Source organism: Histoplasma capsulatum, genomic scaffold, assembly GCF_000149585.1.
Source record: "Histoplasma capsulatum NAm1 scaffold_5 genomic scaffold, whole genome shotgun sequence".
In the NCBI taxonomy this organism is placed as follows: Eukaryota; Fungi; Ascomycota; class Eurotiomycetes; order Onygenales; family Ajellomycetaceae; genus Histoplasma; species Histoplasma mississippiense.
The window spans coordinates 1,723,092-1,750,040 of record NW_001813978.1 but is presented as its reverse complement, the minus strand read 5'-3'; the positions used below and the strand labels follow the sequence as shown (position 1 = coordinate 1,750,040).

Sequence of the window (26,949 nt, the reverse complement as noted above, 5' to 3'; positions counted from 1 at the left end):
CCTTCCTCGAATCCCACCCCTTCAACTGAAAATACCTTCCCTTAGGGAGATCGGCCCGAATCTTTTCCCTTGAGAAAGGATGTACATCACTGTTCCCAAAACTGGAATCATATTCAACGGCAAATATACAAGAGACCTCACCAGCGATGACAACGAGAACGTCGCCAACGGCTTGCGAATCATATCTCCCAACCGTGATATTGGATCTAGTGATGCTGCGGGGTCCTTGATCTTGCGGCCCTGACAGACTAACTCCGTGTCGCCACGAGCAATCAGCGTGCCATCGAACGTGTCAACGAGGGAATCTCGCAGAATGAAACTACGCGAGAGGAAGTTTGTAATTGTGGAGCTTTCGCTGAGGACGAGAAGGATCGCAGAGAATGGGGCCAGGGGCCCGTTAGTGAAAGCTAGGACGGCCATCTGGGGGATGTAGGTAAAGAAGAACATCATTGTGGTCACGGGGATACCGATGGAGACTATTTTTGGAGAGTTTAGATACTAGGGGTTGCCGGAGGGAGCGATGGGAGACTAGGTAGAGGATTCCCTGGTGTTGTCTATTAGGACGTGCTGGCATATGTTGGGAGTTTTGGGTTGCTTTCCTAGGCGTTGAAATGACGGATATAAGCGCATACCTGGAAGGGATATATGTATGTGCCTGACTTGGCCAATTCCGCTAGAAATGCTATCAGGTCATTGACCTCGCTGACGAGGATTGATATGAGCTTGTTTGCCATATTATATGTGGATGGATACGAGCGTATGAGTGGCGCGAGTTGGAATTCCCTCTCCTTTGATGTGTTGGTCAGTTAGTTAAGCTAGATGAGATATGTGTAGGACTGACCGTCACGTTCTCTTTTGTATGAACAAGGAGTTGAGGTTGTAATGTATATAGATGAGCCCGTTGTTAAGTTATTCTGTCGAAGCTGGAGCCAGGGAAGAATGACGTCAGGCATGTGACATGCCTAAACCTTATTTTATAGATATCTAAACCGGGGGAGTTATATATAGTAGACGAACTCACATGTCTTTTAAGACAATGAGATATGATTGAGGCGTTCCTTTTTCCCCCACAAATGGGTGTATTAAAAACTAATGTGAAGGAATTTATGCCTGTGTAACAAAAAAACAGCGTTACGAGTCTTCTTCATCTCATCATCATAGCCTGTTAATTTTAGAAATTGGATCTCAATTCGACAAAGGGAAGACCTCCTACGATGATACCAACTAATCTGAAGCAAAGCAACGACATCCATTCTTGTGCCATCCTATAAACACTGGGATCGCAAAGCTAAAGCCACTCGTTTTATTTTGTTTCAATTAACAATAGTCACATGTACAACGCCGAGGTACCCAGTAATCGAATAAACCCCCACGTTCGCTAAACCAAAGATACAAAGGGAACAGATATGCCTGGAAGGTGAATGGGGTACAGATTAGAAACTCTGTAGTATTAAAAATATATATAAAGAAGTTGAGAGGAAAGTTCGATATTAACGGTTTCGATCGGACCGAGGGCTTCGGGATTGATGCCACACTGAATCCCCATTTAATGCAGAAATGCTTAAGGATGCAAGGTTCCTCCAACTAGATTGGGGATTTGGAGCCTCGGCGCGGTTAAGAAGCGACACCCTGGAATCATCGCCACGCTCTAGGTCGGAATTGATAAAGCCAGAAACGTTAGATATAGGAACAGCTGCTGATGGAGAATCGTTTCGCGTTTCAGCAATACGGGCTTGGAGGTCTTCTGACATTCGCTCAGGACCTTCCAAAGTCTGATCACTAGATGATGGGCCACCCATGGATCGTACAACATCACCCTTGCATATCGGACAAGTTCGTCGACGCGTAGTAAGCCAAGGGGTACTGGAACAAGGCTAATCAGTACGCTAATTTGAATAGATTAATAACAGCAAAATGGAGAGAATTACTCACATGCACTCTGCGTGGAATTCATGTCCACAAGGGAGGCTCATCACTCTGCTCTGTCCATCAATATACTCTTCGAGGCAGACAACGCACTCAACTTGTCTGCCTGTATATCTTCGGCGCCACAGGCTCGAATCTGAGTTCGATTTTTCTGCATTAGTCGATGAGTCATTTGTGGCGTCATGTGAAGAAGAGGCTACAATGCCAGCGGTGGTTTGAGAACGCGGTCTGGGTCGTGGGGATCGAGCGCGGGAATGGGACAGGAGAGGAGAAGATGCAGATGATGCTTCGGGAGAGGTTGCAGTCTGAGAACTAGTCGAAGATGGTGATCCGGATGGTATGGAATGATACGTTCTAACAGGGAGCCGGTCGACGACAGCTTTAGGTGCGCGCCAACGACGGCGTCGAATCCGAGAGCGAAGCAATAGCAATGCATACACAACCGTAAGTGTTATCAATGGGCTGACAACCAAAACCAAGAGGGTGTCGAAAAAGGGACTGGTAGACATGCTCGTTGGAGTCAAGGTGACCCAAAGACCTTCGTGTTCTGGGTGCTTACCCCTCTCTTTCGAAGACTTTTGCAGGGGAGTGGAGGTTTCTTTGACGTTCATGTTCTGTTGTCCTTTATCTCTATCATTTGATGAAGTCGAAATCTGATCATCATCGCTTGTTTTCCCCCACCCAGACCACCAATGCGAATCTTGTTTTGAGTTTCCATACCGAGAATCTGCCGCACCCGGAGGGGTACTAGGATCCCTCCCAGTTCCCTTATCGACCGCTGATTTATCTTGGGAGGAATATTCGCCGCTACCCGGAGTGATACTTCCTCCTTTGAGACCGCTGCCACCGGGGCCATTGGTATTATCCCCACCGAGTACTCCAGCTTGATCATCCTTCTGTTTGACGTTAGACGATTTAGGTTTCAATGTAGTTTGTGGAGGGTTATTGGTTTTGGGGGGTGCCACGAGATCGGGATCTCGCCAATCCTGAACTCCTATAACGAAGTCATCACTGCCACCTTGGTGAGATTCAAGAGAAATGTCATCCCCGTTTTCTTTCCTCATATTATTTGGTGTAGGCTTCCTTGATTTAGGAGACGTTTCTTCGTCGTCAAATTCATTTTGCATAACCCAGTCAATGTTTCCACTGCTTGGCGGGCGACGGCTATCCTCCTGGAGCTGCCAAGTACTGGCTTTATCGCGACCGAGGCCGATGGCCGAAAATAGCGACTGAAAGAAACCTTTGCTTGGGGTATAGGATTTCGAATCCGCCATTTTAGTTGGTTGAGTTGCAACATGTGTAGCTGTTGCAGGTTTGCGAGAATTTTCAATATCTGCTGGCTTGCCCACAAAAGTGGCCTTTGATTGGTCCTTAGCTGAGCTGGGGTCGGACTGCGTCTCGGATGGAATAAGGGAGGACAGGAGATGTGCGGTGGTATGGGACGTAAATATGGCGGGAATTGTTATGTTAGAAGTGTCTCCACGGGCATACATGGTCACCAATCCACCACCTCTGGTATCATCGCCAACAACCAATGCTATACCACCCCTTCGTTGAGCCCATTTAACTTTTTCCAAAAATCCGCATCCTCCTCTACTTAGCAGAACAATCTTGCCTCTAATTTCGGCACTCTCTTGCAAAGATTGGATATCAGCATGTGCTGGTTCTTTGCCTTTGGCGGCGCTTGGGAGACCAGGAGGACCGGACGCCGGAAGAGGATGATGCAAGTGATCATCTGTTCCATCTTCTTTTGACGGGTGATTCGTTTGATCACTAAATCCAACGAGATCGGAAGAGTGTTCGTCACGCCGTTCATTAAGCGCCTTCACGGGCTTGTTGGCAGTATTTTTCTTTTTGATGCCAGAAGTAAGTTTCGCGGTTCCCTGGCCGGAGCCAACATCATGATTCTGATTTTTATCGTTATCCTCCCATCCTGGAACATCGGAGCAACCGAGCTCTCCTTCAGCCCCGGTACTTACGCCCCCTTTTCGCAAGACGTCATCACCGAAGCCGCTTCCAATCCAAAGCTGACCGCTTAATCCGCTGGATGGCAAAGTTGGCCCAAACGCAGCAGGCCGGGCCAGGAAGAAGGTTGAGTTATCATCTGTAAGGCTTATCATCGCGGAGGGCGGAAATAGGGAGGAGGGTGCATGGAAAGAGAAGAGGGCTCTGAGGCGCCCAGCCCCGCCAGAAACCGAGGATTGGGAGGCGGAGCCATGTTGCGGGTGAGAGAAAAGGAGCGACAAGATGGTCAGAAAGATCGGAAGGAAAATAAAACAGGCCAGTAGAAGAATAAGGCGAGGAGGACGCATGATGTTGAGATTTTGCACAGACCAATCCACTAGGTCGTCGCCCACGGGAGGAGGCCAGTCATCGAGAGTGTGGCAGTTAGTAGGTTTGGACGAACAGGAAATTGTTCGATAAAGGCTCTACGAGTGCAGCAACGCAGGAATGATCTAAAGAACAGAAGACGACAAACAGGAATAGATGGAGATGAGGTTGTTGAAGGGATTGCTCTGGATGCTTGCTGCTCCTCCACCAAACCCCAGGCGGCGAAGACACTGGGTCACATGACTTGGCTCCAGCACCAACCACAAGCGTCCCACGGCATTGGTGTGTTTCAGCAGACTCAGCCACCAGCCACTCCAGGGCTCCGTGGAGGGCGTATACTAACCCGATTTGGACTTCTACCAAGTCACGAACCAACCACCGTCCAGAATCACCTACACTAATCCTAAAAGGACAAGCACAATAAAACTTAAGGGCTTTTCACAATCTGTATGCTGTTTTGAGATTTACAACTGTTTGAATGAATGCCAATATTCAACTTCATCTATTCAGCAATTCTATATCACTAGAAGGGATATGTATATTATTTGTCTCCTACTAGATCTAATTTTTATATCCTTGTCTCCAGTTTATGAGATAACTTTGAAGGCTCCGCCAAGATCAGCCACCTAACACTTTTGAAAAAACACAAAAGTATACACTTGGCTAGAGGAATAACATATCGTTCGCATTGACGATGTCGCCGTGGATTCTGGCAGCGCCCAAAATTTTGTTTCTGGCTCTTTTCCCCTTTCGCGAACTTTTTTCTTTCGTAAACCTCCTCCATCGTCAACGAGCCATCCCGATTTCCCAGCATATCTGCATGTTGTTCGTGACCTTTTGGATCTAATCGTATTTAATGGGAGATGTACCATTTTCTGTGCTGATGTGCTTTGAGATTCCCATGGTGCAGTATCGGATTATCCGTCGACTGATGATACATTATCAATAGTAGTAATTATCTCGATAAACCAAGATTGAAGATTGGAAGGGCTGGAATGATTTTCGCACATTGAGCCATATTTTGTGACACTATCTACATCTCATGCCTTTGCCGCTAGCTCATCATGAGGCGATATCAGGTTAATGACGTATCCGACGGAAAACGTTCGATTGATGTGACGAATATGAAAAGTCAGTAACCTGGTTTCAGGAGTAACCAGCTGTGGCTTGTAAATATGACGTCAGGTTTATCTCATGATTGTCGTGGGAGTTACTCATTATAGGTGCAACAACGGCGTCGAGGAAAGGTAAACCAGCTCAGTCCAACTCAACAAACGTCCATTGAGGCATCTCATGGAGAGGGGAGCTACTTGAGTTTGACCAAGTTCTTTCCGCACTTCGCATTACTCTACTCTAGCCTCCGCTCCTACAAGTTTCGTGTGGTGGATATTTTCGCCGTCATGATTACTGTATTTGCCCCACTGGAGCTTTTATTATATCTTGATTATGGAGTATCTGATACTGCTTAATATACTGAGGTGGTCCAATATTCACGGATTACGACCATTTAGTGAATTATGCGTTTACGGAGGTAAACGTAGTAAGTTCTCTAGATAAGAAGACGTCAACACCCATAGATTATATTTATTTCATCAACATTATCAAAATCACAACACATTCATATTAAATGTTATTTTTCCCTTGTATTTTCTAAAACCTTCACTTTAGCTTCTTGAATCAGCAGCCTATTCGTTGTGACCACAATCATGTCAAATATAGTGCAGAAAGCAAAGGATGCCGTGACCGGCCATTCGCACCATGGCGATACCCAAACCACCTCTGGTGTCGGTATGGTTACTCTCATTTCACACACATTCGCATTGTTGCCTGTAATCGGACTAACAATTCTGAGTAGGTCAAGGAAATCACGGCACCCAGGGGACCACCCAAGGAACAACCCATCACACCGGTGGAGGCACGACTTCCAGCATTCAGCCACCACATTCCTCAAACGTCGCCAAAAAACTCGACCCCCGGGTGGCGGAGGACCAGTGTATGTAGCTCTCAAGTCTAAGCTTGTGGAGAGAAGCTGACATGCTAAATGACAGACAATCCACGGATGTCCACGAGCACTGGTAGTACTGGTTCAGCCCTTGGTACAGGAGCAGTGGGCGGCGCAACTGGCGGAACAACCGGCCACAAAAGCTCTGGAGGGACCGGTCTGATGCACACTGATCCAGTGTCCGGTGGGATTGGGGGTACCGGTCAAGCCCTTGGTTCAGGAACAGGTCATCACGCAACAGGCCAATCCAGCTCAAACGCCACGAAGTCAAGTGTTGGGTCAGGAACAGCAGACCGCGCTGCTGTTCCCCACAGTTCTAATGTCGAGAACAAACTCGACCCACGGTGAGTAAAAATGAGAAGAGTTATGCCGCGTTAACTACTACCCGTGTGGATGAACGTTCACCATCACGGAAAGACCGGCCAGCTAACAAAGCATCCAAACAACAGCGTCGACTCAGATCTTTACAACAGCCGTACAGTTGGTGGTAACGTAACTCGCAAGTAGGCTGAAACCCGCCGAGCTGGTGTCGGAAAGCGAGGACATCAGTTTCTCATTCTTCAACCTCATTTTTTTTCCCCTCATTTTTCTTTTTTTTTTTCAAGCTCTCGAACTGGGAAATTTTTGACAAGGGCCCGTGGATGCAGCTCAGGTACCCCAGAGTGTGATGAGCAAGCATATTGGAGCTCCAGAAGTTGCCCATGATGACCCAACACACGATCATATGCGATGACAGAGTGCAAAGCCAGGTGACTTGCTTCGGGGGTATGGATCTTGCATTTCTTAGTTAGGGCTTTGTGATTGATTAATGACCATTGTTTTGACTACGTTTTCTTCATATTTCCGTTCCCGCAAATTTGGACATGGGGGGCAGTTATGACCTGGATGATAAATATCCGTGTGATTTGTCTTTCAAGTCTCTTCGCCGAGTGTATATAGTAAATGAAGACTCTAAATTGCCAAGAAAGTGGTTACAATACAATACCATATCATAAAATACGTCGTTAGTAAAATAATATTTAGTTAACAGCCTTCAGAAACATGAATGGTTGCCAACTCTTGAAGTTCCATTCAAGAACAGCCACGTCTTTTATCATTTCCGACCCGTTGTGATCAGAACTAGAATACCAGGCCATAGGCTCAAGATGTTCCAGGACAATGTTTATCTCTCTATCTCTGCTTTCTGTGGGTGAGACGGAAAGCTGACCACAATTTTACTACTCTCTTCGATCATTCATTCTTCCTGCTCTTGCCCTCACCTTTTGGCATGTATTGTACTTCTTTATGTCAGACTTAAGCTCCGCCGGGAGCGAATTATTCAATTATTAGCCTGAAGTGGGCTTTGCTGTAGATTTCACTTACAGCGGTCAAGTCTTTCGTTTTTATGCCTGCATCGGACTGGTACATATCAAGCCCTGCGTCTGGTGGACAAACTCAGCGGATACTCCGTACTTCCTCTTCACGACGACGATTTGAATATTTTTGGGAGTAATATTCGCAACCGCTTGCATATTATGTTCTCCTTTCTTTGCCGTGGATTTTGTTCTGAAAAGGAATTCATTCACTTAGTCTTCCAAGCATCGCGATCCTGATTCTCTGGTCCCATTTCTTTTATCATTCGTTCTTTGTCTAGGGCCTTCAAGACCTTTCTTGAACTGGAATCTTCGATATACTGTGCAGCACACACAAAGGTGGTTCATTAGCACAGTATCAGAAAGATAAATAATGGGGCATGGCTGCAGAGTTGTATCTCGGCCTCACTTCTTGTCTGGACACGTTTCTGTATCCGAATCAGGGGTTTCTGTATCCGAATCAGGGGTTCAAGACAGGGGAGGTGAATCAGGATCTAATCATCTAAACCCATTGGAGGTCTTTCCATTTCCTTCCAAAAACCCGCTCTATCTCCCTATTTCTGCAGTCTGCAGCATCGAACCAGAGTCCTCCTTCCTGCTGGATTTTTCTTTGCAGCACGTGAGGCGGCGTCTTTGCTTCCCTGTGAGAAATCAGTTACAAATCTCCAATAGAAAATCTTCCCTTCGCATAAGTTCTGTTGCTTTCCTGCACTCACAGCGGTCCTGTAGATGTATGTGGTATAATGGAGGCCCTGTACCCCAAGAAATCCCATCGCAGTATGTATTGGCATTTTCAGGCTACCAATGCCCCTACCATATCTCCTCCGTTGCGCTTCATCGAGACTGACAACAAATACCTCTAGGATCCCGATCTCACAAAAAAAAGCCCACTCAAGCAATCGAGAGTATAGTTCCTGGCGGACCTCATGTTGGTTTTGTAGCAACGGAGTCTGGGCTCATGGACTCTGATATCTGTTCCGGGGGTGGTATTGATGATGATAATGGGGATGTGGTTCAGAAAAGCTCCACTGGTTCCGATGATGGACTTGTTGTTGCGGGTCCCATGGCCCCTATAACAACAAAAAACAATGATATTTGTCTCTCAGGCGATGGAACAATGCAAACAGACCTGATAGCAACAGCAGCTGAAGAGATTGCCATGCCGATTTGTGATCCAGAGCAGTTTACAAAACCATCTCCTGTTGACACTAACAACCAATGCTCTTCAATATTCCCGGAGGCCACCTCTTCCCCATGCACATTTTCCCCCTTTACGAACGGGAAACTACCTCTTGTGTGCTCCTCTGCTAGCTTCGCTGCGCCGCCTGAAGTTACAGTAACAGACGATCAAATCCCCCAAACTACGCGTCTAGCCAGTTGCAATTCTGAAAGTAAATTCCGCGATTTGTCGTTTCATCATTCTCCTTTTCGAGCAGCGAGGTCACGGAAATCTAGCGCAGAACTAGACGATATCGATAGCCTTCCCTCTTCAAGACCCATCTCCCTAAGTTCATTCGCTCTTCGAACACATAGTCGGAACAAAGGCTCAAAATCGTGGATACCGTTCAGTCTCGAAGATCTAAACGAAGATTGCAATGAGATGGATCGCCGCAATCAAAGCTATGGCGCAAGGCTACCCGCTCGGTTTCTTACTCCCAGCGCAATCACAGTTAACCACCCACTCAGGAACGTTACAACATTTGATCACAGATCAAATATGTTTGGCTTCCAAAGGGCATCACCCCAACGAGCTCCTCAATGGATGCACGGAATACGACGGCAACCGCACCCGGGCCATACAGCGGCATTTGGATATTATAAACAAAACTTGGGTACTAATCTCCCTCGCCAGAATCCTCGACTTGCAGCCGTACCTCACAGAAGTATTGACACGCCAGAAGCTGGTCCTCGCGTAATGGTTCCTGATGATATTAGCCCTACCAAACAGGAAGAAAAGCAGGCATTGAGAGCGTTACAATACAGTATGGTATCTCAAAGCAACCTTCAAACTGGTCATTATCCGCCGGAATCATCCTGCAGCAGTAACCAAGTACAAAATTCTTGTCCCACTGACTCTCCAAGATGTGCTGGCTACCGTGACGGGGCAGCGGATTCTAAATCTAGCTATGGCCAGATGACTGGTCATACCGATCATGACTATTCGTTGCAGCAATCTACCGTGGTTCGAGAGAACGGCAATTCCCATTATTCTGGGTTTGGCCCGGGCAAAATACAGCACTCTTTGACTCCTGGGATGTATTCAGAAAGTGGGACCTCTTGTACGGCAGAATTATTCAAGGATACAGAGAGTATAAAAATCTCCTCAGCTTCACCCTTGTCTCTTACCATGTGTACGTCTCATGAAACTAAAGTCAGTATTATTCCTCAACGCCTCGATTCTGACCAACCATCGCACACCAAGCGACAAAGCATAACCAAGTATCTGAAGGATACCATCACGACTTCTCAAGCTGCGAGTGAAAGCAATCGCGATGAGGAATTTCAAAGTGAGGTCAAGGATTGTGTGGGCAATATCGATCGTATACCATTAATCGCAAACCCACTAAAATCGCCCTTCAGAGCTCTCCAAACTAGACCAGTCCTCATCTACGAATGCGGAAATCCCGCAAATTCAGCATACATTTAAAAATGGGAAAGTACAGGGGTATCCGCTAGACTCAGGTAGCATATCAACGTCCATGCCCTTAACATACACTTCTTCGAACTATGGCACAGACGTGAGCTCAGTATTTGCATCTGCATTTCCCAGCAGGCCCAAGAGTGATGAGATTCTCTCCAAATCACCCAATGCACTTCGATCACGGTTCAAGTTCAAGTTCCCCCCACCCGGGTTGCCAATTCCACCAGGCCTTCAAGTGGCTTCTTCTAATAAGCCATTTGAAGATACTCCCGCGTCGAGACTTGTTCACTCCAACATCTGGTTCCACACTGACACCCGCGGTGAAGATATTTTTCGGCAGCGTATTGCCGAGATTGCACGAGACGAGGCAGAACACCAAAGGGCTACAAAGATGCAACTTCGCCCTGGCGAGCGGGAAGGAGTAGCTGAAGCTGGAACGGTTTTATTGGGGCATGTTCTCGCCAATCTACAGTCCTATACCGTGGGTGACTCTAATCAAACTAGAGGCTTTGCGAACTTTAGCTCTGCCCCAAAGCTTTATGATGAACCTACACGCGGTGGCCCCAGAAGTTTTTTTTGACATAGACAATATCGCCGATCCTTGGAAATTGGCCCCTCTACGTTATCCTGTATCTCAAAGCCCTCTCGTCCTCCGTGGGGAAGAAATGGAACTCTCGAAGGAGAAAGAGGGTAAAGGCGTCTAGAGAAACATGCAAGATGTATTAAAATGCAGTCTTATTGGAATTGGAATCGGAATTGGTATTGATGTTTTCGAAATTACCTTTTTTGTATCTTCAAGAACTTGAATGGTTACAATTATTGGCTTGAACAATGCTCCTCGAAAAGGAGTTCGCTTGCTTCAAACGAAAACAAACTTGACTTTTAAATTGCGCACACGGGATAGGGTAGATTAGAGTAAATTTCGTTCGCTATTCTTTACCTTTTTGTTTCTAGTTATTGGGCATGCATGCATTCTGGTAACTGGGCTAAAAAGGGATATCATGCATGAACTGCACCAGACTGGATGGTACGAGATAAAACTGGTTTGCAACGGGTAGAAATTCAGATTTTGATCGTGGTATTGTTCAAAGCAACTCACTCCTATCGCGTTATTAACAACTTTTCAGCGATCATCGCCGTCAGTTCTCAGCCATTCACTCCCACTTCCTTCTTCTGCGTCTTCTTTGGTTTCCTTATCCGTCTTCTCTCCCTTTTTTCTGTATAATTTGGGTTTCTTGTTAGTTCTGGATTTTCAACGAGGAGCAGGAACTGAGGATCGATCTATAAAAGTCCCGCTTACGTGCGAAAGTCGTATAACTATGGCCAAGCGAGATCTAACCGGAAGGAAAATGTGATCGGCTTCTCTAAAGATCATGGATTATTACATCAGGCGGATTGCTCTCTGGTCCATGGTTTATCGTGTTCTGTTCTGTCTACGCGACCGGGCTTCGAGGGAGAGAGGCTAAAAATGAGCAGGGTGGTTAGTTCCATCTATGCTAGGGGGAGATGGCTTGTGATGTGAAAAAGCTGAATTTCCGATTCAATCAAATGATAAATTTGCGGGGACGAAGCTTTGGAAGCATGAATATTAAAAATCCGCAATAAAAAAAAGAAAGAAAAAAAAAAAAAAAAAAAAAGAGAGAGAGAGAGAGAGAGAGAGAGAGAGAGAGAGAGAGAAAATCACTTATCATAAATAGGATAGGATAAGAAATAAGAGCGACCAAGCGCGACTGGGAAAGAGGTATATAATTTAATTATCAACATGGAGTAAGAAGAACTTACTTAAATCACCAACAAAGCGGGTAAATGTTATAGTGCAAATTATAGTAAAGCAAAGAGCAGAGGAGGAGAAAGAATGGTGTAAACGACGACGTGGGAACTATCTCTCAAGGAACAGCAGCATAATGCTGAGAATGACGAAAAGAATAATATAAATACTGATGGTAACGGAAAAAATACATACAACTGCATACCAATGAGACAACGTAATTCGGCACACTCCCCTTTGTGGTGCCTGGGAATAATATAAGGGGTTTATTTACTCAGAAAAATGCGACAAGGAAGAAGTAAGAGCATTACTAGCAACAAAAAATTATTAGTGAAATAATGTGGGTGGGAATCGCCTCTGCCATATGAAGAAGATATGGACATGACGGAAAAACTTCGCCTTTATGGAAAGCAAAATTGCAGTTTAACATGAAACAAGATTGATATGGTTATCGTTGAGAGCTGCACAGGCCAGAAGTGTCCTGTGGGGATGGAAGGCAGTGCTCATAATGGGAGAGGATCTATTAGAGTGCAGAAAGCTAAAATGGGGTTCGTATGTTGAGAGGTATGTGCCATCGGTATTGAATGTTTTAACCTCATGGCGGTTGGTGCCACTATGGGGTAGATCGATCGCGTTAGATTTATGCGCAAGAATATTTCATGTGAGGAGTATTCAAGGGGAAAGACTATATAGGCACTTACATGGTGAATACAGGTGCGTGTTCATGCACGGCTAGGGTTCGCAAGGTGTCTCTAGTGGCGTGGATTATGTCTATTGACGTATCCATTCGCAAGTCCCAAAGACGAACCTCGCCATTTCGGCTACCAGAAATCAGCTCTCTAACTCCTCCCCGTTGCATATGGATATTTGTGATCCACTGTTTATGCTCTCGCCACACTTTAACCATAGCAGTTGTAGGCTTCAGGCGTTGGTCAAATACTCGTACGGCGCCATCGCCAAATCCGGCGATGAAAATATTCCCAGCGACCTGGTCAGATGTCAAGGAGGTTATACAAGAACCCGAACGCGCAGATATATCCTAATACAAGTCAGAATTATTACCACCAATTAAACTTAAATCGCCAAAAGAAAACTCACATTAGTGCAAACTTCAGTGGCTGCATTCCAAACTCGAATAACTTTAACGTCACCCGCGACAAGTGCTTTCCCTTGCCCTTGTTGCCAGTCGAAAACCAAGCCAGCATTTTTGTTGCTAGGATCCAAGTCAGGGAGGAGCATGGAATGCTGTTACAATCTCAACTTCAGATTTGGATTCATATTGCGGAATATTTTAAGAACACCGTCTGAGGAGCCAGTCATCAGAAGTGCTTGGTCGTCCTCATTGATGAATCGAATTTCATTTATTTTCGACCCCTAATGGATTGCCATTGGAAAACCGGCTGAGGCGTGCATGGTTTTGCCCAGTCCCAGATACTAATCTGACGTCTCAGTGGATTTTTCCCAAGTCTAACTGGATTAAAAGACGTACCAAACAGTGTCTCTATCATCAGCTACCGCAATGTGATCTTCAAATTGGTGGAAGCACATTTTTGTTGGTTGAGTCGGATTGCTCAGAAGAGCAGCAGAAGTATCCCATCGGCTATTGCCTGCCCTTTCTTTGAGAGGCTGAGTATCGGTAATAATTTTTTCATTTCGGCTCCGACGCCAGAGGCGCTCATTGTAATCTGCGCTTCCGGGTTCATCTGATTCGTTGGGTTTCATTTGGGGCTCGCGAAAGTACTATCGCAGTGTGAGAAGAATCCATTCACCTAATAAATAGGAACAATGCTCAAAAAAATACTTTCGGAAAATAGATCATCTTACCTCAGTCGACCAGTCCAAAAACTTGCTTTCCAGGGGAATGGTAGGTATACTCGTAATATCTCTTTGCTGAAAGCCACGGGATAGGGGGATACGTGCTTGCCTGTATGATCCTGATGTAGCTGGCTGATCATTAACTTCGGGAGGTCGAGTCCATTCGGCGGGTGCCCGACCGCGTGGGGTAATAGGGACACGGTGTTTCACAGAAGCGGACTTAATGGGCGATTGAGGGCGTTCATTGTTACCCCCGGAGCCAAAAGCCAGATTTTTCAAGGATGCAGCTACGCTGGCCGTTCTCCTGAAACTAAGAGACAAATATCCTTCAGTTTTTGGTGCTAATGTAGACTGAGCTGGTGGGAGAGCAGGCAGTGACCGGTTCAAATCAGCTTGTTCTGCACGCCGAGGTTTATTAACGTGTACCCGAGAGAATAGTTTCAGAATCTCATCTTTGGCAGTTTTGGCTAAAGTTTTCATGGGAGACTCCAGTAGGGATTTATGAATAGAATCGACAATGATGCCCGCATCTCGAGCAACTTCAGGGTGTGGATCGACCGACAGCATGAGGACTAGTTTCCAGATCGAGCCAAATATTGTGTTATAGGACACTCCATTCTCGTATGGGAACGGTGGCATTTGGGAATGTTTGTTGGAGGATGTTTGATGTAATAAAATGTGCCGTTCTTCAAGTAGCTGTTCATATGCAGCGACGAGGAATTTGCCCTGACATCGCTTTACAAAAGTCGAGAGGAAAACTAGCAGCTCCTTTCTGACTAACACACTACCATCAGAACCCATGGGCATAACAGTGAGGGCCAGGGACTCTTCAATTTGAGCCACTTGATCGGTCAACTCAGGGATTCCAATGAAACTAGTTAAGGCGTGCAGCATAGCAGCTCGTACCTCTGGAACGGGGTCAAGGGTAAGTTCACAGAGTCTTGATGGCGCAGAGCATCGAATACCAACCCATTTAGCCTCAGGGAAGTCGAGCCAAAGCATACTTAAGCAGAGGCAAGACCATTGGCGTAGGAGAGGGTTTTCAACATCCATCAAATGAGTAAGGCAAGCCTCGAAGAGCTCCGGGGCAAGACAAACATTTTGTCCCTGAGGGTAGTATTTGCAGAAGATCGCAACAATAAATGCGCACATGGCACGGTGCTCACTAGCGTTACCGACAGGAATGGGGGACGCAGGACTCAAGATTGTAATGAAATAGTGAATTCCATTATCCTTGAGCAAGTCATTCTGGACGGTATGGTCAACAGCGATGATCCTAGCCCAGATAAATACCATGACGGGTTTAAGCTCCTGGGCGGTGCTTTGTAGAAGTTTGACAACATATGGAAATATACCGATGCTCAGAGCTAGATGGACTGCCCACGGCCCTAGGTCAAGAAATTTGCTGAGCAGAATCAACGCACGGAGGCGATGAGCTTGACTCAACAACACTTGCAACACAATGGGAAGCTGATCAGGCGGGTTCTTCTCCGTCGGGCCTGAAGAAAGATAAACTTCGAAAGCAGTGAGTTGTTCAGCAAAAAATGACGAATGCTGGTAATCGTAATGTCGTTTGCCTTCCTCATGTTCAATGAGGGCCGGGAGCTGAGCAAGGACCATCTCAATGGCAAGATCCCAGCTCTGCCACAAAGGATGGGAGTGAGTTTCGGGAAGCTTTGGCGAAGAAATTGGATGGCATTCATGAGCCCTCATAATACGTTCGGCGAGAAGGAAATTTCTAAACAAGGCTGCAACCATGAGGTCTTGTCGGAAGAGTTTCTTGAAAAGAGGTCTAGGAAGAGTATTCCAAGCAATTGTATCTGTAATTGCGGTAAATATCCAATTCAATTCGCCAAGAGGACTCCTTCTGTCTTGGAGACGCCCAGGTACTCTGAAATCGTCAATGGATATATTGGTGTGCAAAGGATTCTGCAAAATAAAATATCTCAACGCAATCTCGATCGGGGTAGTTAAGCAGCAGGTGAAAAGATCAGCAGGGAGGTTGGGATTAGTTGGAAGGGTTTCGGTTCTCTCGCAGGCAGCGAGTAAAATACAATCGCCATAATGTTGGATAAGTGCATTTGGATCTCGTTTGCGAAGTTCGATATTTTCCTTCTCGTGCTTCTCTACAAATGTTTGGAAGTTATGGACGATATTGCCAGCATGAGATACGTCAAACACGAACAAACTTGGCCCAGCAAGCCAAGTCTGCAAATCGTACAATGAAACCGGGATGTATTGGGTATAATTCTTATTGAATACCCAGAGCTCCCCTGATTGGGTTGGCAAAGGGACCCCGTGTCCATTATAATGAAAAAGTACGCGCTCGTCCTTCGCGTTGCGACGAAGAGAGATGCAGAATTTTTTCGTCTCATCGACAGAAGGGTCCAAATATTGCTTATAACGCGTACGAAGGCTCAGAGTTTCATATTGTTCTTGCAACTTCTTTCCAATTTGTTCCATCACCTTGTTCTGTGCTCCTGTGGTAGAAGTCGGATCCACCCAGCATTCTAGCTTTGAGGTGGGGTTGGTTTTCACTACATCGGGCGGATCGACACCAATGTTTAGACAGATGGCCAGCGCAGCAGACACAGTTTTCAGTCGATCTCTCATACGCCAGTCTTGGCTTGGCCAGCTCCCAGCTGGGTCCCTCGGTATGCCACTGGTTTCATGCCGTTTCTCTGTGAAATACATGTAAAAACTCTGGAAGGCTGGAGTTAGAATCCGCATTGGTATGAGATCAAAGTCACGCCACGTTAAGACTCACGGAGTTGAGAATCTTCAGATATTCACTGGAAGTGTATTCCTCATGCCAGCCGTGTCTTAGCTGGAAATCCTCATCGTCGCTATGGGGCGCCCCGTTCTCAACTCCAAACTTGGGGAAGTGTTCGCTCTTCGCCCTGATAAGAGCGGGTATGGGGCGTAGGTTCCTTGTTACAGCCGGTGATGCAGTCCCTTTATTTCCATCTGCACTACTGGAGGGAGCTTGTGAAGAATTCTGCCTTCCATTGCTTTGAAGTTGCTCGGCGACAGTTGTTCTCGCTCGCTGGTGGCCGGGTGCAGTAGGCGATGGTGCATTGTTTGACTGCGGTATATACTCGTCGACCTGTGGACCAAAGGCGACTCTGACCGACTTGCCCTGGCCACGTTGTTGTGGGCCAGCACCTTGTGCCATATTGGGATACTTCTGCGCTGGCGCAGTTTGATCCATGTCAAAGTTGGGGGATCGTTTTAAAGGAAGCCATTCATGGCTTTAAGATGGTTGCAACGACTTGCGTTCGAAACAACGAGAGGTATTACTACGTCTTTCAATCGTCATTAAGCTGGCATGATGTATTAGAACTTGCATTATTTCGAAGGAGAGGGCGTCCGCAAACAAAAGTGCGCTTACCTTGCGCCGGAACTACCATACAGTAGAGCTCAGACCGGTAAAAATGACAACCAAATACCTCCCGTCAAATCAAAATAAAAGTTAACATGAATGGCTGTCAGCAAATGAAGACATCCCCTGTTTTCGATACGCAAAGTGGATTGTATATCTGCGTCCGACAAACCGAACCTACACCGTCCTGCAAAGGACTGAAGTTCAGTTCTGTCGTCACAGCTAGGTTTGGCGACGGATTAACAATAATCCAGTGCCCACCACGACATGATTAGCCGCCCAACAAGCGGGCTCCCCGATGAGTCTTGAAGTGAGCAAATGGGCAGCTTGTAGTCAACCCCATGGATAGTTAACCTAGTCCAAAGTTCATACCCATGAGGTAGTTCCGACAACATATACGACGTCCTGCTGCTAACCAGATTATGCCGTGGCCTTGCGGTGACCTCATTACACTTATTGATGAGTTCATATTATCCAGGATGTTCGCGGCATCCCTTTGGATGTTGGATTAACGTGTGCGGCACTTCCATTCCCTATTTCCTTTCTCCTAGGCTGTCCATTAAGCACCACAAAGTCAAGACGCCTAACAACCAGGATAAAAACAGTTGTCAACTTGGACATCAACGGCAGACATTACACCAGACTCGTTTTAACATGATTTTCCACTCTATACATACCTAAGGATGCCAAACCTGCGTGCTGCTCATACCACCTCATGGGTTTGTTTGTTGACCTGGTCAAGCCAGTTGTTGACGATCTATAATATCTCCATGTTGACATTGTCTTTCCCTCCTATAATCCATTTACCGCTACTATTCTTTTCGTCTCTATACGCTTGGCGCAGAACTATCATTGACATAGATATCGAACACGGTGGACGAAAAGACCATTCGTGCGTGGCGAATACCTTTACTCCAAGTTTTCCTCAATTGTCGAGTTTGGCCGCATTAGCCTTTACAAACCGGTAACCATTTTCACTCGATATCTCAAAGAGCAGAGCCCTTCAGTGTACATCCATGAGTCACATGGAAACTCCCTACGGGGACAAACGGGCTTCTGTGGAAAACGAGCTTCCATGGGAATCGTTTGTGGATTTTTCTACAGATCAGTTTCCGCAGCTGAAGGAAAACTGGTGAGATAAGCTCAGTGGCAGTGAGTGACTTGACCTTGTTTTTGATATTCATACATGTCCATGACGGAGCTCGCTTGAAGCTGTTTCTCGGACCAGTCTTTCTCATTTCGGTTACTATGGCTCTACTGCAATATCAGCTCAATCACAATAACAGCATGACGTCCAGCCTGAGCGATAGTTTACCTTGCACCCGGCTAGAAATTTAAACGGAAATATCAATACTGGAGCTCAATGAATCAGGTCCTCACAGGATACGTAGGTAATGAGGCCTTGATGCCTAACTCGACAGCCAAGCTTTAGGCGCCAAGCCCCTAAACTCTTCCCACCCACTCCACCCTCCTCCCGCGACTGTTCGGGGGCTTGTCAATTGGTAGTTAACTACGGAGTACTCCGTATATGACATGCTTCCCATATATATTTCTAGCACACAGCCATGTACTTCGATATGTAATGAACCCCCTGATGTCCCAGGCTTAGTTCCAAATCCGGCGCTGGGTGAAAAATCACGCAACTTATATAGAAAATCCTATACGAATCAAGGCTATACAAACACTGTCACACTGGATTAATAGACAGTGGAGAAATTTCAGAAATTTCAGCATGAAGTATGTATAAAGTCGAACATCGCTCCTTTCACTAAGTCTTCGTTTTGTCTGCGATAGTTAGACCGTATTTATATCGTATTATATACTGGTTTCCTGCCAATTATCTTACCTTTTCCTCCCGCCTGTTGACTTTCTCGTACTGCAGTATCCCGCAAAACAAGTTGGTTGCACAACATTCAGCGTGACTTTCCCCCGCGAAGAACAAAGTACGGAGAAACTGCTGCTAGTTTGCAGCCCTGTCAGTCCAGTAACTTAGCATTCAGGGGCGCTCAGTTGGCGTTTTCAGCTGTGAAAGTGGTTTAGTCGGGCATATTATGAAACACGCTTGGAATAACTAGTTAGTCAACTCACTCAATAAAGATCATGGAACATTCCATTTTTCTGTGCCATGTTTATGCTTTTGAAGAAAAAGTACGGCGTAGTTCAAAAATTCCTGGATACATAGCACACTACAAGATCTTGTAACCTGCTGTTGTGTCCTCCATAATTCCCTCTGGATATTGCCTCTGCGGAAATGTTCCCACTAGCTTTCGTCTTGTAATGTTGGTTGACGGAGAATATATGGAAAATCTGGGTAACAAAAGACATTTCTCCGTAGCACAATGGCTGTTGACTGATTCATGTCATGTTGGCAACATGTAGGATGCACAACTCCCTCAAACTTCATCTCTCCCTCTCGTTTTTATACCACAGATGCTTCACAAGCCCATCTTTCTTTACTGGCGCTTCAGAAAAGCGCCCATCAGTTCCTTGCTAACTAACGCCCATCCCGATGTCCAATGACATCCATGGCCCGCCTGAGAAGACCTCAAGGGACGCGCCCTCCTGCCAACACCAACAGGGGAAGAAAACTTATCGCCAACAAATGCGTTTTAGTGCGCCAATCACCTCCTTTTTGATAAATAATATTTCCCCCCCGGCCCTGCGTACTGCTTACAACAAAGAGTCCCACAAAAAGTCTCTTCTTCGAATGCCCTTCTCCTTCTGCTTCTCAAAGTAAAGACGATTCCTGCACGGGTTGCAACGCAGGTCTAGAAGGGCAGTTCATGGAGTATGGTACATGGACAGTCCCTCAGAGCAACAACTACCTACTACTCTCGCCAGTCAAGAAATAAGGTGCCTGGCTGGTCATAGACTCATAGTCCCCAGTCCGTTTAAAATTGTGTCTGATATGGGTCCACTCATCCCCAGCACATTCTACGGGGTACGCATATTACTAAATTCAAACGACACGGAAGAATTACTTTTCGCTAGGTAGCCGCAGGAGAGGACAACGGAGCAACTTGGCAAGCTAGCACGGTAGCACCATTCCCCATAACACCACCAGCCGCCTGAATAGACGAATTTATATACGAGACAAGTCGATTATTTATGTGCAGGGCGTGCCCATCTCGCTTCTTGGAGGCCTTCCATGATGTCGTCCTTGAGTACGTGGGAAACCAAAGATTAAGGAAATGGCCGCAGTTCCTGCCAACATTAAGGCTAGATTGAGATAAAGACGCCCATAATATTCGCATTCGTAGACACAAAGAATTAGAACTGCTTAAAGCCATGAGTAGTAGTACTATATGCGCCTACTTGCTGCGGTCAATAAAGTAAAAATTGATTATTTTATGGAAAAAAACTGAGCGCAATGATCACCCGGAGAGCTGAGTCGCAGGTAAGGAGAATACATATCTTAGAGCGTCAGGAAAGTATTGGTACCTAGCTCACAGTGGAGAAGTTGGTGCGGGAGAAGTACCCAGAACCCACCGCCCCCAACAGCAGCCCTAGCAGGGCGCTGTCCACTAGGCCTGATCGGGGCAGGCTTGGCGCCCCTGAAGCCAACCAACTTCTTTTTTCTCCCAAACCAACGGCAGCGGACGGAAATCTCATCCTGAACATGCACAGCAACATGGACACGCTGCTTTCACTCCCTCGACTGTGACCAAGCGGTTCTGAACTCGCCGTGCTTCTAGTCGTCCGGAGCCCGTTCAGCAGGCGAGTTCCCATGATTGCATGACAAGGGCATTTTCATGTCCCCTCAGTGCTGTGGTTCCGCTTGATTGTCCTCTTTGCTCACCCAACCCAACTGCCCATCCCAGGACATCTGGCATCATCGTTTGCAGTCCCCGTACCCTTCGACGACCATTTTTTCTACCAGCCTGACTGCTTGGCAGAGTCCAATGGTCTTGGTGTTGGCATTCACCTTTGATTTTATCGACCTCACCTGTGGACGGGCAGGCTTGATGGTCTTTTAGTGGCTCAGGAACACGGGAGAATAGATGAACCTTGGTTGGACTCCTCAAAAAAGTTGGAGCCGCAAATCCAGGAACCGGTGCGGCCCCATCCCATCAAGGTAGCATTTCAACACCCCCCCTTTCTTTTATTCTTGATTCTTGATCTGTAAACTGCTCTCTGCGAGCACTTTGATAACTTCGTGCCTCTTCGTCAATATGCTGACTTGGGAGCCTGTACTGCCGCAGCCAGATTTTTCTTCGTTCCCGTAGCAGCTCCCATTCTCATTCGTACCCTCGATGTTCCGCACGATTCGCTGTTAACGAAACCGACTTGCTGTCTTTTGCCCGGCGCGCGCACAACGTTTTTGATGACTACTTGTAGTTGTCTTTTTGCTTCTTACCTCTTCTAACCTGCCATCTCTACCCATCCCCATTTCCGTCGCTGACTCGGTCTTTTTCAATCTAATCTACCTTTATGTTAAGACGCTTTCTTTTTCTATCTCATTATGGCATTCCTGTTTAAGTCGAAAAAAAGCCAGGCTGCGAATAACAGCTTGCCCCCGGCCACCAGAACTATTCATACCTCAGAAGGCACGGCACAAGGTTCCTCAACGGCACCACCCAACGGCGTCAGAGATGGTGGGCCGGTTCAGTCTCCCAATTATGGGAGCGCGGACAACTCGTTGAGCTCTCTGAGTGGTACAGTTAGTCCAGATCAATCTAGGACACGCAGGGATAGAGCAGATTCGGAGCCCCAGGTACATCCCATCTCTTCAGGCAGATTTCTGTTGCTCAAAATTCGATTGTGTCCTTGCTCTTACGTAATGAGAGGCTTGCCCATACCATAGCTAATAACCATGCACTGCTCAGGGTCCACGAACACAGGTTCCAAATGGAAATAACGCACCGTCACCCGTTCCGAACCCGGCCCTGTTTCCATGGTCGCAACGACGAATGAACTTCCCCCAAAATTCCCGCCCTTTTCCTCGATATGGCGCCGCAGTGAATGGAGTAGCTTCAAAGGACGGCGATATTTATATGATGGGCGGGTTGGTGGATGGTACTACGGCGAAGGGGGACTTATGGATGGTAGAAAGTAACGGAGGAAACTTGTCATGCTTCCCTATCAATCCTGTGACTGAAGGACCTGGTCCTAGAGTTGGACATGCAAGTTTATTAGTTGGAAACGCATTTATTGTGTTCGGGGGGGACACAAAAACGGATGACAATGATACATTGGACGACACATTATATTTATTAAATACTTGTAAGTTTCTCCTCCACCTGTTTTTATTACCTTACTGTGTTGGATTTCCAGATCACTCATCGTTATTCCAGCATCTCGACAATGGTCTCGTGCTGTCCCTCCCGGACCTCGACCCGCTGGCAGATACGGCCATACATTGAATATATTAGGCTCAAAGATCTATATTTTCGGTGGCCAAGTCGATGGCTTTTTCTTCAATGATCTAGTTGCCTTTGATCTCAATGCTCTCCAGAATCCGTCGAATAAATGGGAATTTTTAATCCGCAATAGCCATGATGGTGGGCCACCTCCGGGTAAAATCCCACCAGCTCGAACGAATCACACTATCGTCAGCTTCAATGATAAGCTTTACTTGTGAGTCCCTCTGCCTACAACATAAATTTTTAAGTATTAGATCTAATTTTTACAGGTTCGGTGGAACGAACGGGCTGCAATGGTTTAATGACGTCTGGTGCTACGACCCCAGGACGAATCTTTGGGCACAACTTGATTATGTTGGGTTCGTACCAGCAGCGAGAGAAGGGCATGCTGCAGCCCTCATTAATGACGTTATGTATATATTTTCCGGACGCACTGAAGAAGGCGCAGATTTGGCAGATCTAGCCGCGTTCCGTATCACAACTAGACGATGGTTTTCCTTCCAAAACATGGGACCATCGCCTTCTCCTCGCTCTGGTCATAGTATGACATCATTCGGCAAACAAATCATAGTCCTTGGGGGCGAGCCGAGCACCGCGCCCCGCGATCCGGAAGAGCTCAGCCTCGTGTATGTCTTGGACACTGCGAAAATTCGATATCCTGCTGAGCCCAGCCCAACTTCTCCCACCGGCAACGCCTCCCGCAAGCTAGGCCAGGCGGACCGTCCGAGCGCATCCGGCCGTACATCACGCGAAGCCCATAATTCAACCCCTGATTTGCATGGCCGCCGTGGACCATCATCGGGTAGAGAGAGCGCAACTGCTGGTAGGCCTGATGTGTCAAGCCCTGGCCCTGGGGGCACAGGGTCTCGTTTACCCCGAGCATCAATCGCGCAAGCACCAGCAGGACCACCGCCTCCCGGACAAGCGCCAACTCCAACACCCAGGGCTCCTCATATTAACACCCAGGGTGGACGAAGCAAACCACACAAGGGAGGCGAACGAGGAATGACACCTGTTGACAATCTGAGAACTGTCGGGAATGAAAAGGACAGACAGTCACCTGTGATGCGCGAAATGATTACAAATTCTCGACCAGGACGCGAGCAGAGCCCCGTCTCTGGTGGGCGCCAGCAATCCTCGCGACTTTCTGCTCGAGCTATGGAGGCTGGAGAAGCCGCTCCACTAGTGACGCCAGCTCGACAACGTTCCTTACGACAAAAACATCATAACTCTATTGATAGTGTTGATGACTCCATCCTGGGCAAGGGCCCCGGCAGTGCCGATGGGTCTGAGCAAAGAATATATAGGAATTCCAGAAACCTCAACGATGAGCCTCGCTCCCCTCGACTGACTCCACATCAAGAAGCTCTTATTAAAGACCTCGAAGCAGCAAAAGCCAGGAATGCTTGGTATGCTTCAGAGTTAGCAATGGCCCGCAAAGCGGGATATACTCTCAACCCGGCAAACGCTTCTCCTCTTGACCAGCGATCTATAGACATTTTCAAGGAAGAAGACCGTCCTCTGATTGAAGCCTTCATTTCCATGCGAGCAGAATTGGCGAAAATGCAAGCCGCTGTTGATCGTCAAGCTGCAATTGCATCCAAGCGAGTGGCTGAGGTGGAACATCAGCGGGATGCAGCTATTAACGAGGCAGCTTATGCCCAAGCTAAGCTCGCGGCTCAAGGGGGCAGCCGAAGAGGAACACCACAGTCGGATCGTAACGGTCGCGACATTGATGAAACAAACCCTGACCGGTCCGCAGAAATAAGTCGACGACTAGCTCTTGCCCTTGCATCTCAAGCGGAATTGAAGGCGAAGACTGAAACACTGATGTCCGAGCTTCAAGACGAGAGGAGAGCAAAAGAGTTGGCCGAAGAACTTCATGAGGTAACGAGTAAAAGATTGTCAGAAATGGAATCTCAAAACAACAACCTGGAATTGGAAAGTCTGCGGACTGAGCTCCATCACCTGCAATCTGCATTCAGAGAAGAAGCAGCACTCCGATCCGAGGCGGAAAGTGCTCTGAAGCTGACTCAGATTGATAAAAGCGAACTATCTCAAAAAGTTGATGATCTCAGTAGCCGTCTAGAAAACCATGGCACCGATGTCGGATCTCTTCGTGAAGCGGTCAACGCTTCCTCAGCTAAAGCTGAGCTGTTGGAAAGACAGCTGGAGGAGGAGCGGGATCACCGCGAAGGTTTGGAGAGGAAGCTTCTGCAGCTTAGAGCAGAACATGAGGAAAGAACCACTGAGCTCGAGAATACAGCCCGCCGGTTGAGAGATGCTGAAGAATTGGCAGAAACACATGCTAGGGAAGCAGAGAGCCACAGAGCAGCGTTCTTGGCTGGTTTAGATCGTGCCTCTTCACGTGATTCCGAATCTACAGCTAAATCACTTGCTGAGCAAAGAGTTGCTGCTCTGAAGGAGCAAGTTGACCGGGCAAATGAGCTGGCGAAAACAAATCACCAAGCAGCAAACGAAGCTTCCGAGAAACTTCGACGAGCGGAAGAACGTATTGCAGGATTAGAGCAGTATCAGGAACAAGCTAGTCGAGAGGGTCTGCAGCTCCGTAGGCAACTCCAGACTGCTCTGAAAGAGAGCCAAGCGCTTAGTAACGAGAACCGGGAAGTGAAGGCACAGCTCGAGAACCATCAACGCGACGCCAATGCGTTGGCCATACAACATGGCGCATTGAAAGAGCTGCTTGGCGAACGTGGCATAACGGCTGACAACAGGCGATCGCCATTACTGGATTCACCCGGTTCTCGTTTCGGAACTCCTGAACACAACCGTCTCCGTGAATTAGAGCAACAACTTCAGTCAAGCATAAAGGCGCATGAAGAAACGAAGCTATCCTTCGAGTCGAGAGAACAAGAGGCTGATCGTGCATACAATGAGAAGCTTGAGCAACTTGAAAACGATTACCAATCAGCCGTTCATTATGTAAAGGGAACAGAGAAAATGCTCAAGCGAATGAAGGACGAGCTTTCCAAGTACAAATCGCAAAACTCCAAGCTACAGATTGAGTTAGAAACTGCGCTTCAAAAAACCAATTCAACATCCTCCCCATCTCCAGAAGCGTCTGCCCAATGGGAGACCGAGCGGCTCGATTTGCAAAAATCTCTGTCGGACCTGCAAGAGAGGACTTCGACTTCCATTGCTAACCTCGAAGCTCAACTCGCAAAACTTCGAGAGGACCTCACAGCTACACAAGCAGAAAGAGATCAAAGCCTCTCGGAACAGGACAACATCAAACGCGAATTATTGAGCATCACGGAAAAGAGCCGCGAGGATCTGGAGCAGCTTAAAAGCGAGAATGCCCTTCTTGAAAGCCGGGCGCTGGATGCCGAACAAAAGATCTCAATGCTCCTCGACCAAGTCGAATCGTCAGTGACGAATTACCGACGACAATCCCAACAAGTGCTTTCCCATCCCAATGGCTTGAGCCGTACAATCAGCAACGCATCCAGCAATAATACGATCGGTGCCCGACCAAGGGCTGGTAGTAATGTTTCTCAAGATGACTCCTTCCTTGACCACCGTAGTTCTTTCGCGCTAGATTCTCTTGCTAGCGAGCTTGACGCTCTCCGAAGCCACTGGGAAAGCACAAACCGGAACTACCGTTTGAGCACCCAGTTCGACTTTGACCGTACGCCCACCAAGGAAACATATGGCGAGAGTGGATTAAGCGATAATTTGGCTAGTTGGCGGAAACGGTTGGATGAAGAGGAACGATCGTCGACTCCTGTTAAAGCTCCTACATCAGCGGCCTTGGCTCCTCCTGCTGCGCCTGCACAACCAGCGATAGGTAATATGATTTGACCTGTTTAATAGCACATTCGATGCAAATGGCTATCTTTTCCATGTGGGTCTACAATGGGTGTACAAATCTGGGTGCTTTCTTTTGTGCGTTGGTTAGAAGATATGGCTTTTCTGGAAGAAGAGCGGCCACAGGCCTTGATGGTCTCCGCTCTTTGATATTCCCCCCGCTCTCTTTTTCCTTTTTCTTTTTACTTGACTTTGTTTTCAATTGCTTGTTTTGCCTGTTTTTTTCTTTTTTTTTTAAATACAATCTTCTTCCCTTTCCCCGGTTTAACCAATTTCCCTAACTGTCGAATAATGTCCTCTTTACCATTACTCTAGTTTATTATTCCTATGCAGTTCTGACATTCATTGTTATTGACTTAACTTTATCCTCTTCTCTCTCATATTTTTTTGCTACCATGGCACTTGATACCTGGTTTTTTAAGCTTAATGCTACCCTTATTTCCTTTTCCCTTTCTGCCTTTTCGCTTCCACTTCATTGTCTTGTGATATTTTCCATCTCCGTTAATTTATATCTACTTTGTGTTTTGCAAGTGAGACAAGG

At 46.9% G+C, this 26,949-nt stretch overlaps 5 protein-coding genes across 5 annotated transcripts; 2 read left to right on the top strand and 3 right to left on the bottom strand.

The window, feature by feature from the left end:
• Positions 1–21: 21 nt before the first annotated feature.
• HCAG_05369 (predicted protein) lies at positions 22–450 on the bottom strand (the record flags this gene model as incomplete). The annotated part of the gene is made up of 1 exon (XM_001539852.1): positions 22–450. One exon carries the CDS (start codon positions 448–450, stop codon positions 22–24), a length of 429 nt encoding a protein of 142 aa, XP_001539902.1.
• A 1,040-nt stretch (positions 451–1,490) lies between these two features.
• Positions 1,491–4,238, bottom strand: HCAG_05368 (predicted protein; the record flags this gene model as incomplete). Its single annotated transcript, XM_001539851.1, has 2 exons — positions 1,491–1,863; positions 1,933–4,238. The coding sequence occupies 2 exons, from the start codon at positions 4,236–4,238 to the stop codon at positions 1,491–1,493; spliced, it is 2,679 nt and encodes an 892-aa protein (XP_001539901.1).
• A 1,213-nt stretch (positions 4,239–5,451) lies between these two features.
• On the top strand, positions 5,452–6,766 carry HCAG_05367 (predicted protein; the record flags this gene model as incomplete). Its single annotated transcript, XM_001539850.1, has 5 exons — positions 5,452–5,504; positions 5,939–6,045; positions 6,113–6,250; positions 6,306–6,603; positions 6,709–6,766. The coding sequence occupies 5 exons, from the start codon at positions 5,452–5,454 to the stop codon at positions 6,764–6,766; spliced, it is 654 nt and encodes a 217-aa protein (XP_001539900.1).
• Positions 6,767–12,443: 5,677 nt separating this feature from the next.
• Positions 12,444–17,010, bottom strand: HCAG_05366 (WD-repeat protein mip1; the record flags this gene model as incomplete). Its single annotated transcript, XM_001539849.1, has 6 exons — positions 12,444–12,633; positions 12,722–13,059; positions 13,119–13,233; positions 13,510–13,760; positions 13,845–16,538; positions 16,603–17,010. The coding sequence occupies 6 exons, from the start codon at positions 17,008–17,010 to the stop codon at positions 12,444–12,446; spliced, it is 3,996 nt and encodes a 1,331-aa protein (XP_001539899.1).
• Positions 17,011–21,679: 4,669 nt separating this feature from the next.
• HCAG_05365 (hypothetical protein) lies at positions 21,680–26,402 on the top strand (the record flags this gene model as incomplete). The annotated part of the gene is made up of 4 exons (XM_001539848.1): positions 21,680–21,877; positions 22,059–22,269; positions 22,512–22,794; positions 22,850–26,402. The coding sequence occupies 4 exons, from the start codon at positions 21,680–21,682 to the stop codon at positions 26,400–26,402; spliced, it is 4,245 nt and encodes a 1,414-aa protein (XP_001539898.1).
• Positions 26,403–26,949: the final 547 nt, after the last annotated feature.